General features: G+C 46.3%; 1 protein-coding gene across 2 annotated transcripts in view; it reads left to right on the forward strand.

Annotated features, from left to right (window-relative positions):
* LOC308319383 (desmocollin 2-like protein) overlaps positions 1–20,979 on the forward strand; it is a 279,749-nt gene that overhangs the window by 18,566 nt on the left and 240,204 nt on the right. For both annotated transcript variants that reach the window (XM_080769427.1, XM_080769428.1), the window contains exons 7-14: positions 422–576; positions 2,594–2,728; positions 7,412–7,597; positions 9,961–10,068; positions 12,836–12,978; positions 13,241–13,383; positions 15,037–15,285; positions 16,613–16,834. In XM_080769427.1, coding sequence (XP_080625553.1) covers positions 422–576; positions 2,594–2,728; positions 7,412–7,597; positions 9,961–10,068; positions 12,836–12,978; positions 13,241–13,383; positions 15,037–15,285; positions 16,613–16,834 — 1,341 coding nt within the window. The remainder of the gene's footprint in view (positions 1–421; positions 577–2,593; positions 2,729–7,411; positions 7,598–9,960; positions 10,069–12,835; positions 12,979–13,240; positions 13,384–15,036; positions 15,286–16,612; positions 16,835–20,979) is intronic.

Consider the following 20,979-nt stretch of genomic DNA (forward strand, 5'->3'; position numbering starts at 1 on the left):
CTAAAAAAGTTTAAAAAAAACATCGCAAGGGTGCACCTGGGACGTATAGGTCCTCGGGGATTCGGGTCTCTCAACTTCATACCCCTCACTCAGGTGAGATTTAGATATCACAAAACATGCACTAACCACTTCAGCCGTGGGCGACTGCAGTGGCTCAGGAGGTAGAGCAGGTCGTCCAAAGAGCCCTGGGTCGGCGGTTCGAATCCCGGCTCCTCCCCCTGTCCACATGTCGAAGTGTCCTTGGGCAAGACGGTGTGTGAGCTCGCCACCGTCGGTGTGTGAATGTGGGAAGTGAGGACGCTGGCGTCGACTGTCCACCGCTTCACCTCCCAATGTATGAATGAATAATGAACCATTGTACAGCGCTTTGAGCACTATAGTGCTATAAAAATGTGATTAATTAACGATACATTTGAAACAGGTAAGGACGTGGGGGTGATTCTGGCCGCTGACAAAGACCTGGAGAGGACCCTGCACACCAAGATCAAGTTCAGCCTGCTGAGCGCCACCGAGCTGTTCAACATCCACCCGCAGCTGGGACTCATCTCCACCAGGACCGCCACCCTGGACAGAGAGGTACAAGTGCCGCTTTCTACCTGCTCTATTGTTCTTTTCTTCAGTGGGGGTGTCATTAAAGGAGAATTCCATACTAAAAGGCTTTCTTACCTTTCTTTGTAGTTGTTACGTCCCCACCAAAGAGGTCCAGGTGTTATTTTGTGCAAAAGCTCCTTATTGGCTATTTCCCCTACCATAAGCCCTCAATGAATTGCATTGAATTGAATGGGAATTGAATGGGGCTATGGGGTGTTGTGCTAATTCGCTTATTTCCATTGCTCTTCATAATGTAAATAATATCCCAAGCGGCACACTTTACTACTTATTTCGATGGAAATAACAAATAACAAATAACAAATAACAAAAAAACACCTGGACCTCTTTGGTGGGGACGTAACGACTACAAAGAAAGGTAAGAAAGGTAAAAACGTCTTCTAGCATGGAATTCTCCTTTAATATTGCAATTATACAGCAGTTAAAGAACAAAAACATTCGCAAGTTGTTATTCGTTATTCGCAAGAGCCTTATTGCGCAAAACCACGGCTTTATGGACACACAGTTAGTGATTGCGCCCGTAGCTGCATTGTTGTCAATTAATCTGTCTTTAAAAATAAGATCTTCACAAAAAACCCATACTTTTTTAATGACAGCCGTATAGCCACTATGACTGAAAATGTCCAGAGAAAATCGCAAGCCTATAGCAACCCTCTCTGAGAGCAGCGAGACTCCGATTTGGATGTTTTGATTAGGTGTTCCATCATGCTGGTTTGAAGCACGGCCAGATGGCTGTTTCAACCAATCAGATTGCTTCCTCGAAACGAGCTATTATCCTAATAGCTCCTGCAGGTCTAAGTCTGAACAATGTATTACAATTGAAAGCAACTTTACCGATCTTCACTCATGATCGGCAGTGTTGTTTTTGGCAGCAAATTTTGATTTTAGTCATAGTCTCTTGAATAGTTTTCATTTACTTTTAGGCACATTTTAGTCACCTGGAATGTTTTAGTGTTAGTCTATAGTTTTAGTCGATTAATTATCATAAGATTTTAGTCGACTGAATCTACAGTTGATTTTGTCAAACATGTATTTTGGCGGCGGGCCTTGATGCCGTCATAATGACTGTTTTCTTTTCTCCACTTGCTGAAAATAGCCGATCTACAAGCCCACAACGCGTCGCAGCGCGACACATTAGATTGTAGATTAGGGCTTGTAGATCGTCAGTGAAAAAAAGGTAGTTGACGAACATTTTTCGTCTTAAGTTTTAGTCGACGAAATCGACACTGGATGACTACATACAATTTACAATTTAGGCATTTAGCAGACGCTCTTAATCCAGAGCGATTTACATTGAGCAAGAACAAAAAGCAGTGCAATACATCACATACAACATACATAAAAGCATTTATCATGAAACATGCGTAAGCTAAGAACGTACCAGTGGAATATCTATATAATGAAACTATACATTATAAACTATACATATATACTATACTACGCTACACATATGTACTATGAAGTGCTATGACTACATACGTACAATGCAATTCTAGTGCTGTCTATACATAACATGCTAATGATGCTTTAAGTCTGTATCAAATGCTATCTACGTCTACAGCATATTATGTCAAACTCAAGGCCCGGGGGCCAAATCAGGCCCGTGAATGAATTATCTTTGGCCCGCGGCATGATATCGAATTAGTATTAGAACTGGCCCTCTGGTATATAATTGCACGGACCACCATAATACTACAAGTCCCACAATGCACTGCGAGTGCATCGTCACGTATCGAGGGCCCCGCGTAAGCACAAGCATGCGTCTGCAGTGAAAGTATATCACTTGTGGTCAACTTTCAGCTATACCCCTCTACCAAAAAAATGGCCCGTGTGTTGAAAAAACACAGTCCGGCCCTCGACTCGTACCAATTTCTTTATTTTGTCCCACTGTGTATTTGAGTTTGACATCCCTTAGTCTACAGAAACATCAGGCTGTTTATGTATTTTCTCTGCGGACGTTCCCCCCCCCCCCCACCACCACCAGGCCCAGGCGTCCATCCCCGTGACGGTGGAGATCCGGGACATGGACGGGGCCGCGACGGGCCTGTTCAGCACGGCCACGGCCACCGTGCACCTGGTGGACGTCAACGACAACCCCCCCACCTTCAGGGAGACTGCCGTGAGTATACAACCGACTATATAGAGCTGTCATTAGCCAGATTGAGTACAGCAGGTGAGATTGAGATTCTGGAGTCAGGCCAGCGCACTGTGCGATTCGTGCCACAGGCAGTGTGGCACGTTGCCACACACAGGCAGGCAGACACACTCCACATGCACATTGGAGATTGATTAAAAACAGTCAGAAATCATGTTCAAATGTGTTTATGTCCCCCCACAGACCTAGTGGAAAAATACAATAATATTTTGTGAAAAAAAAAAAAAAAAAACTTTGATTCGATTAGTCGACTATTCGAGGTCAGCCCTACAACCACACACACACACACACACACACACACACACACGCACATACACACACACACACACACACACACACACACACATGCACCGCTTTGATGCTTCTTAACCCATTCTGACCTGAGATCAGATTCTAAAAAAGTCTGTTAGAAAATGACAGTTTTCTTCGATTTTTTTCAAAAATAGCAGACCTACAAGCTCGTAGCGCGCCACTCGCTATGAGCTTGTAGATCTGCTATTTTTCCAATAGCTAAATTATAACATGTTTAAAACACCAAAATGGGATAATATGGACGCGCGGGGAAAGAACATGGACGAATAGTACCATTTGGACCCGAGGACGATTCTACAAAATGTGACCAGATTTGACTGAGGGACTGCCATCGCGCAAGCTCCAGCTTTTCACCAGAGGAGACAAATTAGTTAATACTAGCACAGGCAGACTCCTCACATACTAACTAGAGCATGTCTGAAATAAGTGTCAGGGCTGAAATTTACATGTAAATATGAAATAAATGCTTAAACATGATAGCTAGGTGTAATGTTAAGAGACCACAGAAGTGAACCTTTCATGCCTGTTTTCTCAACTTTCTCCAAAACTGAACAAACAATATGTCAGTTTGAAGCTATGATTCCCTGCTTTCATTATGACATGAAAAAACGAAAATTAAAAAAGAAAATCCAATGGCAGTCCAAAAAAAGTTTTCTGAAAAACCCATGTTTCTATGTCAGTGGTAATCAAAATATTCTTGTCAAGGACCCCCAAAGATCTATGACGTCTGCTTTGCTATACTATTTAATTCAGTAAGCCACACGTTGTGGTCTTGTGGGTCTGCTATTTCCAGCGTGCAACAGAAAATGGGCTTCTCTCCACGCGGACAATCTTTGTTGCACAACAGAAAGGCTTCTCTCCATGTTTGTGACTGACTGACTGACTGACTCAGGACAGCTTGTCTCGTGGCTGACATTCCATTCATCCGTCAAGCCCGACGACGAGGACAGAATAGAAGCCGTTCTTCTCCAACCGAAACCGTCTTATCACAACTCCTGTCATGTATGTCATGTATGATGACACCTCTACTGAGACATTCTATATAGGCCTGATGAATATACTTATACTCGTTCTGACTTCCTTCACAGGTGTTACCGATGAGACTAATTGAGGTTCTGTTCCATTTAGTGTACAGTGGTCCTCAAACTTATTTTAATTTCAAGGATGTACAAATGGAACCAAATTTGGACTCCTTATGGGTCCATTTGGTTCCATCTGTACGCTCTCAGAGTTACACACCTGTACCCGGGGCCATTTGGAGTGGAGTTTTTTTTGTTCCCCCAGTGAGCCAACATGAGGCTAACATGCACAATAGCAGCACCGTTGACAAGAATGGAACAGAGCCTTCAGTAGTATATGTCAAGGAAGTAGAAAGAGTTCTTCTGCATGTGAAACACCCATGATTCGAACTCTGGTCTCCCGCGTGAAAGTCCAACGTCTTAACCACTAGACCAAAGGCATAGATATGTCCCTAATGGACCGGGAGAGATATTACACGTTTGAGGCACTCTGCATAATTATGCTACATGTGCACAGAGAGCTTACTGGGCGTGAGTCTGCAAGCAGTGTTGATTTCGTCGACTGAAACTGAGGCCCCTTTTCCACTAGCAAGGTGGAACCGGAACTTTCCAGAACCTGAACCTATTTTTTTTTTAGTTCTGGGTTTGTTTCCACAGCGCGGTACGGCACGGTTTCAGACCAGGTTCTCAGAAACTTTTTTCGGCCCTGCTTTTGAGGTAGTACGTTAACACTGAGTTCTGGGAAACCTATGGGCGGGGCCAGCAGCGCTGCTGCTCTCGATTGGTTGAGCTGAGGTGACTTAACAGGTTCTTGGAAACATATGGAAACAGAAGCAGAACTTGGTTCTGGAACTTCACAGGTTCCTGGTAGTTCTGGGATCTGGAAAGTTCTAGTTCTGGTTCTTGTTCCACCCCATAGTGGAAAAGAGGCCTTTTAAGACGAAAAAATCCACTGACGAAAACTAAATGGAAACTAAGCTATGATGACTAAAACTATAAGACTTTAAATATACTGACAATTTGTGAAACGGCATCATGGCCCCGCACCAAAACACATTTTTAGTCGACTGAATCAACTGTAAGATTCAGTCGACTGAAAACGTCATGATATCTAGTCGGCTAAAACCAAAAACATTCCGGGGTGACTAAAATGTGGACTAAAACTGTGACTGAAACTCAATATGTGCTGCCAAAAAAGAAACACTGCAGTTCTTTGGAGCGTGCCGTTCCGTTGCTTTTAGCTCATGACGTAGTAACAACAAGGGGGGGGTCTATTCCACATGAGTTCCCAGGCTGTCACTGCAGAGACACAGCCTTGGGGGGAGGGGGGGGGGGGGGGGGGGGGGAATAAAACCGCGCGCCACACCCTTATTCCTTTATACTATCAGCGCTGAGAGAACAGTCTGCGTGCAGTCAGTCAGTCAGTCAGTGTACGGTATAGTAAACAGCAAGAGATTACAGGAGAAGAAGATTAAACTATCTAATAGACACATGTCAGAATGTTGAAACCGCACACAGCACAGCGGTTTCTCACTATAGGCGCTTGTTGTTGTTTTAAATGACTTGCATTCCAGACCCGGCCCTGTACAAATTCCTCCTATTGTTCCAAGTGTTCAGAGACACTTAATATACCACACTTTACCACCACGCACGCACGCACGCACCACTTGAACCCTAGGAGGACACTTAATATACCACACTTTACCACCACGCACGCACGCACCACTTGACCCCTAGGAGAATCCCTATTCTGGGGGGGGGGCACTTTCAGTGAAAATAGCAGATCTACAAGCTTGCAGCACAGATCTCAATGTTATACAATAAGTCTCTCTCTCAGCTAAAAGGGTCCTCGCTTGGCCTGAAAAACCCCGAAGACCCACTAGGTAAGATAAAAAACTATATGGTTCACAATTAATAATAATACGATTTCCAGCTGGGGTTTAGTTTGCAACTCTCCAACTTGGCAAATTAAGTAGTGAGCATTTTGAACTGAGGAGGAACGGAAGCGCAATTTGAAACAATCTCTATACCCACTAACAGAGTGTCCAATGTCAATCCACATCTTTTAAGGTCCAACTAAAATAATGCATCATGGACATTTTTAAATAGGCCAAAATATAGGTTTTATTTTTTTACTGCGCTGTTTTTTTTTCCCTCTTTGGTTTGTAGCCCTTTAGTAATTTTACATGTGCTCTTTGTGTACACTCAGTTACAGACCCATGAGGGTCAACATGAGGGTATCATTTAGCTGGGGACCCCCTGGTACTCCCTCAAGGACCCCTGGGGGTCACTTTGAGAACCACGTCAGATAGAACTCACAGCTGGCGTGAGTTGACCTGGCGAGCAGAGGAGGAAGTGAACTCTGAATGGAGGGAAATGGCACTTCCTGTCAGAGTATAGGATGAGTGTCTCTCGGGCAGGAGGTTGAATCCGGTTGGTTCTCAAGGTTTGGGTCCGGGGACCCCCGGGGGTCCTTGAGGGGGTTCCAGGGGGTCCCTATAGCATCACAATCAGTTTAACCGCTTGAACCATATAGTTTATACTTAAGCTATTCGGAAATGGCTCACGACGTTGTGAGCTTGTAGATCTGCTGTTTTTGAAAGGTTCTCAGTGTCAACTATCTAATGTAATCCTGGGCACTATACACTCCGTCTGCCAATCTGGGGAGAGCAACGGACTGACTGACCTCATGCTTCCTTCAATGCATGAGGTCCATGATTCACAGGGAGAACATGTGAGGGTAACTACCCTATAGGGGACAGAGGGAGAACATGTGAGGGTTCCTACCTACCCTAGGGTACACAGGGAGAACATGTGAGGTATACCTACCCTAGGGGACACGGGGAGAACATGTGAGGGTAACTACCCTATAGGGGACAGAGGGAGAACATGTGAGGGTACTTACCCTAGAGAACATGTGAGGGTACCTACCCTAGAGAACATGTGATTGTACTTACCCTAGAGAACATGTGAGGGTACCTACCCTAGAGAACATGTGAGGGTACTTACCCTAGAGAACATGTGAGGGTACCTACCCTAGAGAACATGTGAGGGCACCTACCCTAGAGAGCATGTGAGGGTACCTACCCTAGAGAACATGTGAGGGTATCTACCCTAGAGAGCATGTGAGGGTACCTACCATAGGGGGCACGGGGAGAACATGTGAGGGTATCTACCCTAGAGAACATGTGAGGGTACCTACCCTATAGAGGGCACTGGGAGAACATGTGCAAACTCCACATCGGAAATGCTTGCAAGTGCTTGGTTTAAAGTGTACACAGTAACACACACAACACTACTGTATTGTCCCCTCCAGTACGAGGCCACAGTGGAGGAGAACACGGCGGGGGCGCTGGTGCTCCGGATCCCCGTGGACGACCGGGACCAGCAGAACACCAAGAACTGGAAGGCCAAGTTCTCCATCAGCGAGGGCAACGCCGACGGACACTTCCGGATCGACAGCGACACCAAGGCCAACGAGGGCCTGCTGTACCTGGTCAAGGTGAGACGCAGAATGTCGCAAACGCTGCGTCCTATGTAGGGATGGGAAATTCGCTATCGAAAAAATAGCAGATCTACAAGGTCATAGTGTGGGACCGAGTGCCGCGCTATGTAGGTCTGCTATTTTTGAAGAATCGTGAAAATGTGGTGCAAATCTTTGAATAAATATTCTTTCAGAGTGAACGTTTTTAACATAAATCATCAACATAAGTGTGTGTGTGTGTGTGTGTGTGTTTGCATGTGTGTGCGTGCGTGCTTACACGGCTAAGTGTAACTCGGGAATGGATCGTTCCCGGTGTGACACACTGGTGTGTGTGTGTGTGTGTGTGTGTGTTTGTGTGTGTGTGTGACTGTGTGTGTGTGTGTGTGTGTGACTGTGTGTGAGTCCACATCAACCTGTGAATGTGAGTTCACGGGTGCTTGCATGTGTCCGTGAGTGCGTGCATGCGTACACATGTGCGTGCGTATAGCGTACCGGTATGCTAATATGCCACCGGGGTGATAAGGCGTGAGTGCTGTTAATATTAGCCACTGTAACAGCATTGTGGGGTGTGTGTGTGTGTGTGTGTGTGTGTGTGTGTGTGTGTGTGTGTGTGTGTGTGTGTGTGTGAGTGTGAGTGTGCGTGAGTGTGCGTGTGTGTGTGTGTGTGTGTGTGTGTGTGCGTGCGAGTGCGAGTGCGTGTGTGTGTTGTTATTATTAGCCACTGTGACAGCATTGTGTTATGTGGGTGTAAAGACACGACGGTGGATCACGGAACTCTCTAGAATCACGACAACACATTAGTTCCAAACCCTCATAATAAACCTCGCCCTATCAGGGCCGACATTAGTTCCAAACCCTCATAATAAACTTCGCCCTATCGGGGCTGACATGGTTTCCATTACATTCACCTGTATTTTTCATCCACAGAGTACTATAAGCATGTGATGAGTGACAGAGATGGTCGGAGCAGGGCTGGAAAGTTACTAAGTGCATCGACTTAACCCGTTTAGACCTGAGGCCGAGTATCCTCGTGTTCTAAACGTTTTCTGAAAAACACCACGTTTCTATGTCAGTTGGTGCTCGACCCCTTTCCATGTCAAGGAGCCCCAGAATTATCTGGATTTGGCCGCGGACCCCCACCTGAGAATATGTTGTTCCAGGGACCCGCCCAGGGGCAAAGATTTGAGTAAAAAAAACTGTGAGAGAATATGTGTATTCAAAGATTTGCGCCACGTTTGCACGATCTTTAAAAAATAGCAGATCTAGACTTAATCTTCATGTATTGTCCTCTCATACAGCCTCTAGACCACGAGAAGACCTAATCCTCATGTGTTGTCCTCTCATACCGCCTCTAGACCACGAGAAGACCTAATCCTCATGTGTTGTCCTCTCATACAGCCTCTAGACCACGAGAAGACCTAATCCTCATGTATTGTCCTCTCATACAGAAGACCTAATCCTCATGTATTGTCCTCTCATACAGAAGACCTAATCCTCATGTATTGTCCTCTCATACCGCCTCTAGACCACGAGAAGACCTAATCCTCATGTATTGTCCTCTCATACAGAAGACCTAATCCTCATGTATTGTCCTCTCATACAGAAGACCTAATCCTCATGTATTGTCCTCTCATACAGAAGACCTAATCCTCATGTATTGTCCTCTCATACCGCCTCTAGACCACGAGAAGACCTAATCCTCATGTGTTGTCCTCTCATACAGCCTCTAGACCACGAGAAGACCTAATCCTCATGTATTGTCCTCTCATACAGTCTCTAGACCACGAGAAGACCTAATACTCATGTGTTGTCCTCTCATACCGCCTCTAGACCACGAGAAGACCTAATCCTCATGCGTTGTCCTCTCATACAGCCTCTAGACCACGAGAAGACCTAATACTCATGTGTTGTCCTCTCACACCGCCTCTAGACCACGAGAAGACCTAATCCTCATGTGTTTTGTCCTCTCATACAGCCTCTAGACCACGAGAAGACCTAATCCTCATGCGTTGTCCTCTCATACCGCCTCTAGACCACGAGAAGACCTAATCCTCATGCGTTGTCCTCTCATACAGCCTCTAGAGTCTAGACCATGAGAAGACCTAATCCTCATGCGTTGTCCTCTCATACAGCCTCTAGAGTCTAGACCATGAGAAGACCTAATCCTCATGCGTTGTCCTCTCATACATCCTCTAGACCACGAGAAGACCTAATCCTCATGCGTTGTCCTCTCATACCGCCTCTAGACCACGAGAAGACCTAATCGTCATGCGTTGTCCTCTCATACAGCCTCTAGAGTCTAGACCATGAGAAGACCTAATCCTCATGCGTTGTCCTCTCATACAGAAGACCTAATCCTCATGCGTTGTCCTCTCATGCAGCCTCTAGACCACGAGAAGGGCTCGGCGGTGATGCTGAAGGTGACGGCGCAGAACGAGGTTCCTCTGGTGGGCGCCGACGCCTCAGGCTGGATGTCCGTCGCCGTGCAGGTGAGCATGGTGCCACATCAACTCATCCATCGCCACCAGGGGGCGCCAAAAGGCACTGGCCGCCATTATATATACATTTTTTATTATTATTATTTTGTCTGCCCATGTTAGGAGTCCAAATAGTACTAGTGGTTCTCAAATGCTTTATTTGCAAGGAGCCCTGCACTAACTCTTGAGAGTGTACAAATGGAACCAAAATGGACCCGTATAAGGTTATACAGACCTGTAATGGTCTTCATGTGTTTGTGTATTCATGATGTATTATGTCCGTGGCAAGAATTTCACTTTCACGACAATGTCCACCAAAAGGCCAGCATGGCGACCCCTGGCCGAGACGATACAATGTCTCCACGATGTGCCGTTTCAGAGATATCATACAGCATATATATATATATATATATGTGTCGTGATACAGTGAATGCAAATTCAATGATTTTCTATACCTTAACCCATTGACGCCTGGTGTAACGTATACGTTGTTCTACCCTTGATGCCGGCCGTGCTCTCTGTGTCTCATCAGCTATTGCTATACATGTAGCAACATAACTATTTAAATAAAAATCATCAGAATTTGAAGGTTTTCAGAAACCTTAGGTCAGGCCCTAGAAGGCGTTCCCAGATTTGGCCTCAGGCATCAATGGGTTAATACCTTCATTTATACTTCTGCAGACCGACGGTTTCGTATTAAATAATAAAGTATTTTGTTCTAAATGCTCTGTTTTTTCTTGTAGTTTCCGTTACCTTGTAGGTGGTTGTACTGTTACAGTAACTTAAACAGTAACCATATAAACCGCACAAATAAATATCGCGATAATATTTCGTGTTCGTGTTTCGTGAATACCTGGATTGCCTGGAAAAACAATATGGTGATATTTATATTCCTCCATATCGGCCCACCCCCTCAGGTGATATTTATATTTCTCCATATCGGCCCACCCCCTCTAAGGTGATATTTATATTTCTCCATATCGGCCCACCCCCTCTAAGGTGATATTTATATTTCTCCATATCGGCCCACCCCCTCTAAGGTGATATTTATATTTCTCCATATCGGCCCACCCCCTCTAAGGTGATATTTACATGTCTCCATATCGGCCCACCCCCTTCTAAGGTGATATTTACATTTCTCCATATCGGCCCACCCCCTTCTAAGGTGATATTTACATGTCTCCATATCGGCCCACCCCCTTCTAAGGTGATATTTACATTTCTCCATATCGGCCCACCCCCTTCTAAGGTGATATTTACATTTCTCCATATCGGCCCACCCCCCTCTAAGGTGATATTTATATGTCTCCATATCGGCCCACCCCCTCTAAGGTGATATTTATATGTCTCCATATCGGCCCACCCCCCTCTAAGGTGATATTTACATGTCTCCATATCGGCCCACCCCCCTCTAAGGTGATATGTATATGTCTCCATATCGGCCCACCCCCTCTAAGGTGATATTTACATTTCTCCATATCGGCCCACCCCCTCTAAGGTGATATTTACATGTCTCCATATCGGCCCACCCCCTCTAAGGTGATATTTACATTTCTCCATATCGGCCCACCCCCCTCTAAGGTGATATTTACATGTCTCCATATCGGCCCACCCCCTCTAAGGTGATATTTACATTTCTCCATATCGGCCCACCCCCTCTAAGGTGATATTTACATTTCTCCATATCGGCCCACCCCCTCTAAGGTGATATTTATATTTCTCCATATCGGCCCACCCCCTCTAAGGTGATATTTACATGTCTCCATATCGGCCCACCCCCTTCTAAGGTGATATTTACATTTCTCCATATCGGCCCACCCCCTTCTAAGGTGATATTTACATTTCTCCATATCGGCCCACCCCCTCTAAGGTGATATTTACATTTCTCCATATCGGCCCACCCCCCTCTAAGGTGATATTTACATGTCTCCATATCGGCCCACCCCCTCTAAGGTGATATTTACATTTCTCCATATCGGCCCACCCCCTCTAAGGTGATATTTACATTTCTCCATATCGGCCCACCCCCTCTAAGGTGATATTTATATTTCTCCATATCGGCCCACCCCCTCTAAGGTGATATTTACATGTCTCCATATCGGCCCACCCCCTTCTAAGGTGATATTTACATTTCTCCATATCGGCCCACCCCCTTCTAAGGTGATATTTACATTTCTCCATATCGGCCCACCCCCCTCTAAGGTGATATTTATATGTCTCCATATCGGCCCACCCCCTCTAAGGTGATATTTATATGTCTCCATATCGGCCCACCCCCTCTAAGGTGATATTTACATGTCTCCATATCGGCCCACCCCCTCTAAGGTGATATTTACATGTCTCCATATCGGCCCACCCCCCTCTAAGGTGATATGTATATGTCTCCATATCGGCCCACCCCCTCTAAGGTGATATTTACATTTCTCCATATCGGCCCACCCCCTCTAAGGTGATATTTACATGTCTCCATATCGGCCCACCCCCTCTAAGGTGATATTTACATTTCTCCATATCGGCCCACCCCCCTCTAAGGTGATATTTACATGTCTCCATATCGGCCCACCCCCTCTAAGGTGATATTTATATGTCTCCATATCGGCCCACCCCCTCTAAGGTGATATTTACATGTCTCCATATCGGCCCACCCCCTCTAAGGTGATATTTATATGTCTCCATATCGGCCCACCCCCCTCTAAGGTGATATTTACATGTCTCCATATCGGCCCACCCCCTCTAAGGTGATATTTATATGTCTCCATATCGGCCCACCCCCTCTAAGGTGAGCGTGTCTGACGTGGACGAGGGTCCAGAGTTCGTGCCTCCCAGCCTGCTGATCAAGGTGAAGGAGAACACGCCCAACGGGACGCTGATCGGGACGTACGCCGCCATCGACCCCGAGACCCGGAGCAGCGCCAACATGACGTACGTTAAGAGTGGTGGAAAGCAACTATAACTAACCCCTTCTGACCTGAGATCAGATTCTAAAAATGTCCTCTACATCCCGACAGTTTTCCGAAAAAGCCATGTTTCTATGTCAGCCGTTTCTATGTCAAGCTCGTAGCGCGCCACTCGGTGGCGCGCTACGAGCATGACTAAAGAAAATCACACCCGTGTGAACTGAGTGGTGTGTGTGTGTGTGTGTGTGTGTGTGTGTGTGTGTGTGTGTGTGTGTGCGTGCGTGTAGGTACCACAAGGTGCTGGACCCCGGCTCGTGGGTGGTCGTGTCTCCGAGCTCCGGAGAGCTGACGGTGGCGAACGTCATCGACATGGAGTCTCCCTTCGTGTTCGACAGCATGTACAACGTCTCCATCAAGGCTGTGGACAGCAGTGAGTCTATAGAATAATAGAATATATATCCGAACCATAGAGTTATATCACATCTGAACCGTATAGAGTTATGAATGACGCCCGTGCACATGGAGTGTCCTCTGGTGTTCAGTGAGTCTGAAACATTATAATGCATTATGTATAATATCTGTACCATAGAGCAGTGTTTGAGCTTGTAGATATTGGCTATTTTCCAGCAAAGACATTTGGTGTAAGTACTGTTAACTCCTCCCCAACCCCCTATGTTGTCTTCCCATTGGTTCTACTAGAGCGGTGCCCATTGGGCACTGGCCTACTTGGAACTATAACCTCGCGTCACCAGGCTTTCCACCTCGGAGGAAAGCCTGCTCTCTGCTCCGTGACCGTGTGAACCGGTCTGGGGAGGATGACATCGTTACGTCATGTTGTAGTATTGTTTTTTTAGTCATCAGGCAGGAACAATCAAACGGAACTTCCTTTTCCCTCAAACCGGAAGAATAAGACAATGAAAGCTCTCGTACGGCCTGTAGCTTTTATTGAGAAAAATCGGTTTGAGGGAAAAGGAAGTTCCGGAAGACTGACCTATACAAAACAATACTACAACATGACGTAGCGATATCATCCGCTTTACCGACCGACCGGTTCATGAATCCGAAACGGAATGGTGCCCAGGCTAACTTGGAACAATGCAAGTCGGAAATGAATGCCCCACCTGGTTATTATGTCTGTGTCCCTTTTATGCCCATACATGGAGTTATTTGCCAGGCATTCCCAAATATGGAGTATACGCAGGCTCCATATATGGAGAAGAGATGTCCAAAGCCCGGGCAGAGGCTTTTGTGCTGGTTCTGGAGAACCGGCCATCCGATGGACTCGACACCGGGCACACAACACTCCCTGTGGGGGTGTGGAATGCTTGCGTGTAATTTGAAGTCGGTTGGGGCAAACGGTTCTGGAGTTATGTGGATTACAGACGTACGTACACACGTCGTACACACAGAGACGTGGCGCATTCATATTAGGATAGTACTGTCAACTCCTCCCAATCCCCTGTGTGGTGTCTTCCCATTGGCTCTATAGCACTGGTAACTCCTCCCAACCCCCTGTGTGGTGTCTTCCCATTGGCTCTATAGCACTGTTAACTCCTCCCACCCCCCTGTGTAATGTGTCTTCCCATTGGCTCTATATTACTGTTAACTCCTCCCACCCCCTGTGTGGTGTCTTCCCATTGGCTCTATAGCACTGTTAACTCCTCCCACCCCCCTGTGTGGTGTCTTCCCATTGGCTCTATAGCACTGTTCACTCCTCCCAATCCCCTGTGTGGTGTCTTCCCATTGGCTCTATAGCACTGTTAACTCCTCCCAACCCCCTGTGCGGTGTCTTCCCATTGGCTCTATATTACTGTTAACTCCTCCCACCCCCCCTGTGTAATGTGTCTTCCCATTGACTCTATAGCACTGTTAACTCCTCCCACCCCCCCTGTGTAACGTGTCTTCCCATTGGCTCTATAGCACTGTTAACTCCTCCCACCCCCCCTGTGTAACGTGTCTTCCCATTGGCCCAATAGCACTGTTAACTCCTCCCACCCCCCCCTGTGTAACGTGTCTTCCCATTGGCTCTATAGCACTGTTAACTCCTCCCACCCCCCCTGTGTAACGTGTCTCCCCATAATAGGCAACATGTCGGCCGTCGGCACGGTGACGCTGCTGATCGAGGACGTCAACGACAACGTCCCGGGGCTGGTGCTGCCCGCCACCGGAGAGGAAGGGGGCGGGGCTCTGGTGGTGTGCGAGGAGGACGAGGGGAGGCGGGGCTCGGTGGCGCTCCACGCCACCGACGCCGACCAGTCGCCTTACTCCGCCCCCTTCCACTTCCAGCTGGGCGACGGCCACGACGGCAGGTGGACCATCGTCCAGACCAACAGTGAGTATCCCGGCGTCCCTTTAACCCATCCCGTCAAGGACCCCCCCCCCCCCAAAACTATATGGAATTGGACGCCGACCCCCCATCGGAATATATGTTGTTTTCCGTAGCTACAAGCTACGGAATAGCAGATCTACAAGCTCTCAGCTTGTAGATCTGCTATTTTTCAATAGCTAAATTATAACAATGTTTAAAAAACACCAAAAGTGGTTCCCGGCCCAAAATGGGTAAAAGGTTTCATGGCATTCATCTTCATTTATTTAAATTTGTTTATTCATTTTTAGCTTGTGTGACCCACACAACCTGAACTTTGAACAATTCAGTGGATGTCTTTGTGGCCCGGGACTTTCTCTGTGTGTTCTGAAGCCTTTTGAGCTGCAATGAAAATAGGAAAAATGCCCTCAACACAGTGACATCTGCTGGACAATGCTTATGTCGTACATGGGATCTGTGGACTGTTACATCACAGTCAGCAGGGAAATCAGAGAACTTGTTTGAGCCAGAAAACCCCAGACCACAGAAAATCTACTGAATGTTAAAACAGAAAACCAAAAAAAAAAAAAAAAAGGAAACTTTTTTTTTTTAATGTCACGATCCCTTTAACACAATATATGCCAATTTTCGAGATTTCCCGTATATAGAGTTTAAGATTGTGTTTGTGAAAAGAATACAAATAAAAACCAGCCCATGTCATCCATAGTTATAGAGCCCATTCAAGATTGGCCGGTGTCTCAGGGGCAAATTTGGAACGGTAGGTACTACGAGGCAGAGAAAAAAAAGTCCCTACCAGGAAGTGAAACATAATAATCTTTATTGTCCCGAAGGTTATTTGTAAAAGAAAAACAACGTAAAACTGAGTTTTACGACCACGTGTTTCCACGTGGATTCCTTCACAGGGAGCTGCAAGGTGGATCATAGGTTAGCTATGAGTAAGACGCACAAACGCGGGAAGCGAACGCAGCTCGTACATATTTGGGTTTTGGACGTATAGCTCCATATATGGGCACAAAAGGGGCCAGGTCCACAACAAACAAATCACTGGCCCCTTTTGTGCCCATATATGGAGCTGAGTGGACCTGGCCCCTTTTGTGCCCATATATGGAGCTGAGTGATTGCTGATGCAACACACTCCATATTTGGATAGCGGGACAGACAGACAGACACACAGACACACAGACAGACATGATCTGCTATAGGTCTCATAGTAAGTGCTCACTGCGTTCGCAAAGAGCACCATCTAGTGGGAAACACTGAAAAAACACAGTTGTCAGGGTACAGCGTTAACATTACGTTTTGCTCACTATCGCCCCCTAATGCCCCCCCCCAGACATGTCGGCGCTGCTGACGCAGGCGGTGGACATGCCGCCGCAGACCTACGTGGTCCCCGTGCGGGTGAGCGACCTGCAGGGCCACGGCGAGGTGAGGGACGTGGCGGTGCGCGTGTGCCGCTGCCTGGGCGGAGTGTGCGTCTCCCGGCAGACCTCGGTGGCCCTGGGGGTGTGGGGGGTGCTGGCCATGCTGCTGGCACTGCTGCTCCTGCTGCTGCTCTGTGAGTACACGCACGCACACACACACACGCACGTAGGGCCGGTTCTAGGCATAGGCGAACTAGGCGGTCGCCTAGGGCCTCAACCACTGAGGGGGCCTCGTCACAGGGAGAAGATTTTTATTTTATTTTTATGTATCCCCTATCCCTTACATGGGCTACTGGCCACATGCATGTGGCCCCCACCTAGCTTCTTAATTTTGATCTTAAAGTGCACCAGATTGAAGCATTTTCATGGCAAATTTACAATTTTTTCTGGCGTGGCTAAGCAGGAAGGGGGGGCCTCAGTATAATATGTTGCCTGGGGCTTCAAAAGGCCTAGAACCGGCACTGCACGCCAGTGTTGTTTTTGGCAGCAGATTTAGATTTTAGTTCTCAAAGCCATAGTCTCTTGAATAGTTTTTATTTTTATTTAGTTTTAATCACATTTTAAGTCACCTGGAACGTTTTAGTGTCAGTCCCGGTTTTAGTCGACTGAATATCATGAGATTTTAGTCGACCTAAATCTACAGTTGATTTAGTCGACTGAAATGTATTCTGGTGGGCCTTGATGCCGTCGTAATGCCTGGTTTTACACACAGCTTGTAGATCTGTTGACGAAATTGTCAGTATATTTAGTCTTAGTTTTAGTCATCGTAACATTTTTCGTCTTAGTTTTAGTCGACAAAAACAACACTGACGCACGCACGCACACATTAGTGCTGCACAATTAATCGAAAAAAAGGTCGAGATATAGATTCAGACACCTATGCCGATCTCATTTCGACATTTGAGCAAGAATCGTGCGGCACTAGTTGGCTGTCCAATTCATCTTAGTTACTCTTATGTTTTTTGCTACAAGAGAGAGACTACGCATTCTGGGCGGGAACCCCTTTTGGTGTTTTACCCCCCTCAGGCCCGGGAACCCATTTTGGGGTTCCGTACAGTATGTATACAGTATTCAAAAATGTTACATTTTGGATGCTGCTATATAAATATTTGAAGTTTTTCCTGAAAACTTAGGTCAGGATTTAGAGGCGTTTTTTTAGAATCGGCCTCAGGCCTAAATGGGTTCAGAAAGGTTTTCAGTCGAGCACTTGTGTTGTCACAGTAGTTATGGCTCCAGGTGATGTTGTCTGTTTAAAGCCACAGTAGTTATGGCTCCAGGTGATGTTGTATATGTTTAAAGCCACAGTAGTTATGGCTCCAGGTGATGTTGTATGTTTAAAGCCACAGTAGTTATGGCTCCAGGTGATGTTGTCTGTTTAAAGCCACAGTAGTTATGGCTCCAGGTGATGTTGTATATGTTTAAAGCCACAGTAGTTATGGCTCCAGGTGATGTTGTATATGTTTAAAGCCACAGTAGTTATGGCTCCAGGTGATGTTGTATATGTTTAAAGCCACAGTAGTTATGGCTCCAGGTGATGTTGTCTGTTTAAAGCCACAGTAGTTATGGCTCCAGGTGATGTTGTCTGTTTAAAGCCACAGTAGTTATGGCTCCAGGTGATGTTGTCTGTTTAAAGCCACAGTAGTTATGGCTCCAGGTGATGTTGTCTGTTTAAAGCCACAGTAGTTATGGCTCCAGGTGATGTTGTATATGTTTAAAGCCACAGTAGTTATGGCTCCAGGTGATGTTGTCTGTTTAAAGCCACAGTAGTTATGGCTCCAGGTGATGTTGTCTGTTTAAAGCCACAGTAGTTATGGCTCCAGGTGATGTTGTCTGTTTAAAGCCACAGTAGTTATGGCTCCAGGTGATGTTGTCTGTTTAAAGCCACAGTAGTTATGGCTCCAGGTGATGTTGTCTGTTTAAAGCCACAGTAGTTATGGCTCCAGGTGATGTTGTCTGTTTAAAGCCACAGTAGTTATGGCTCCAGGTGATGTTGTCTGTTTAAAGCCACAGTAGTTATGGCTCCAGCTGGTGATGTTGTCTGTTTAAAGCCACAGTAGTTATGGCTCCAGGTGATGTTGTCTGTTTAAAGCCACAGTAGTTATGGCTCCAGCTGGTGATGTTGTCTGTTTAAAGCCACAGTAGTTATGGCTCCAGGTGATGTTGTCTGTTTAAAGCCACAGTAGTTATGGCTCCAGGTGATGTTGTCTGTTTAAAGCCACAGTAGTTATGGCTCCAGGTGATGTTGTATATGTTTAAAGCCACAGTAGTTATGGCTCCAGGTGATGTTGTCTGTTTAAAGCCACAGTAGTTATGGCTCCAGGTGATGTTGTCTGTTTAAAGCCACAGTAGTTATGGCTCCAGGTGATGTTGTCTGTTTAAAGCCACAGTAGTTATGGCTCCAGGTGATGTTGTCTGTTTAAAGCCACAGTAGTTATGGCTCCAGGTGATGTTGTCTGTTTAAAGCCACAGTAGTTATGGCTCCAGGTGATGTTGTCTGTTTAAAGCCACAGTAGTTATGGCTCCAGGTGATGTTGTCTGTTTAAAGCCACAGTAGTTATGGCTCCAGGTGATGTTGTCTGTTTAAAGCCACAGTAGTTATGGCTCCAGGTGATGTTGTCTGTTTAAAGCCACAGTAGTTATGTCTCCAGCTGGTGATGTTGTCTGTTTAAAGCCACAGTAGTTATGGCTCCAGGTGATGTTGTCTGTTTAAAGCCACAGTAGTTATGTCTCCAGCTGGTGATGTTGTCTGTTTAAAGCCACAGTAGTTATGGCTCCAGGTGATGTTGTCTGTTTAAAGCCACAGTAGTTATGGCTCCAGCTGGTGATGTTGTCTGTTTAAAGCCACAGTAGTTATGGCTCCAGGTGATGTTGTCTGTTTAAAGCCACAGTAGTTATGGCACCACGTGACACATTTTGAATGTAGTAAATGTTCAGAGACTAAAGACGATAAATGTTTTCACGGGGAGAAAATAAATGAGAATCAGGTGAGAATCGTGATCTCAATTCTTGTGGAGGTAAAAAAAAAAATCAAGATTCACATTTGAGTAAGAATCGTGCAGCACGCGGACACACGCGCGCACGCACGGACGGACAATTGGCCCTCACAAGCCCAGGTAATACAAACGGCAACAGTCCCAGCTCTCATTCTATCCTATTCCGATAGCCTGGTCTAGCCAGCCTTGCCTTCTGGTCTAGGGGGGGGGGGGGGGGGGGCGCGCAAGGAGCAACCGCTGGAGAATGTTCGTTCACCAATCTGCCCCAGTTGGTCGTCCCCATTCTCTATAGAAGTCTTATGTAGGAGAGCCGCCATTGGACTGAAGCCCCATGAAGTGAACGCAGTTTGCGTAACTCTGTCTATACGGTATCTAAGGCTCTGTCCTAGACCAGGAAATGTCTCTCGTTCCCCCCAGGCTTTATTCTTTATTTATTTTTTGCCGAACAGGGATGAAAATAAAAGCCTGGGTGTACCGAGGCTAATTCTGATGTTGTCTGTTTAAAGCCACAGTAGTTATGGCACCAGCTGGTGATGTTGTCTGTTTAAAGCCACAGTAGTTATGGCTCCAGCTGGTGATGTTGTCTGTTTAAAGCCACAGTAGTTATGGCTCCAGCTGATGTTGTCTGTTTAAAGCCACAGTAGTTATGGCACCAGCTGGTGATGTTGTCTGTTTAAAGCCACAGTAGTTATGGCTCCAGCTGGTGATGGTGTCTGTTTAAAGCCACAGTAGTTATGGCACCAGCTGGTGATGTTGTCTGTTTAAAGCCACAGTAGTTATGGCTCCAGGTGATGTTGTCTGTTTAAAGCCACAGTAGTTATGGCTCCAGCTGGTGATGTTGTCTGTTTAAAGCCACAGTAGTTATGGCACCACGTGACACATTTTGAATGTAGTAAATGTTCAGAGACTAAAGACGATAAATATTTTCACGGGGAGAAAATAAATGAGAATCAGGTGAGAATCGTGATCTCAATTCTTGTGGAGGTAAAAAAAAAATCAAGATTCACATTTGAGTAAGAATCGTGCAGCACGCGGACACACGCGCGCACGCACGGACGGACAATTGGCCCTCACAAGCCGAGGTAATACAAACGGCAACAGTCCCAGCTCTCATTCTATCCTATTCCGATAGCCTGGTCTAGCCAGCCTTGCCTTCTGGTCTAGGGGGGGGGGGGGGGGGCGCGCAAGGAGCAACCGCTGGAGAATGTTCGTTCACCAATCTGCCCCAGTTGGTCGTCCCCATTCTCTATAGAAGTCTTATGTAGGAGAGCCGCCATTGGACTGAA

Source organism: Protomyctophum bolini (genome assembly GCF_963924005.1).
Source record: "Protomyctophum bolini genome assembly, chromosome: 8".
In the NCBI taxonomy this organism is placed as follows: Eukaryota; Metazoa; Chordata; class Actinopteri; order Myctophiformes; family Myctophidae; genus Protomyctophum; species Protomyctophum bolini.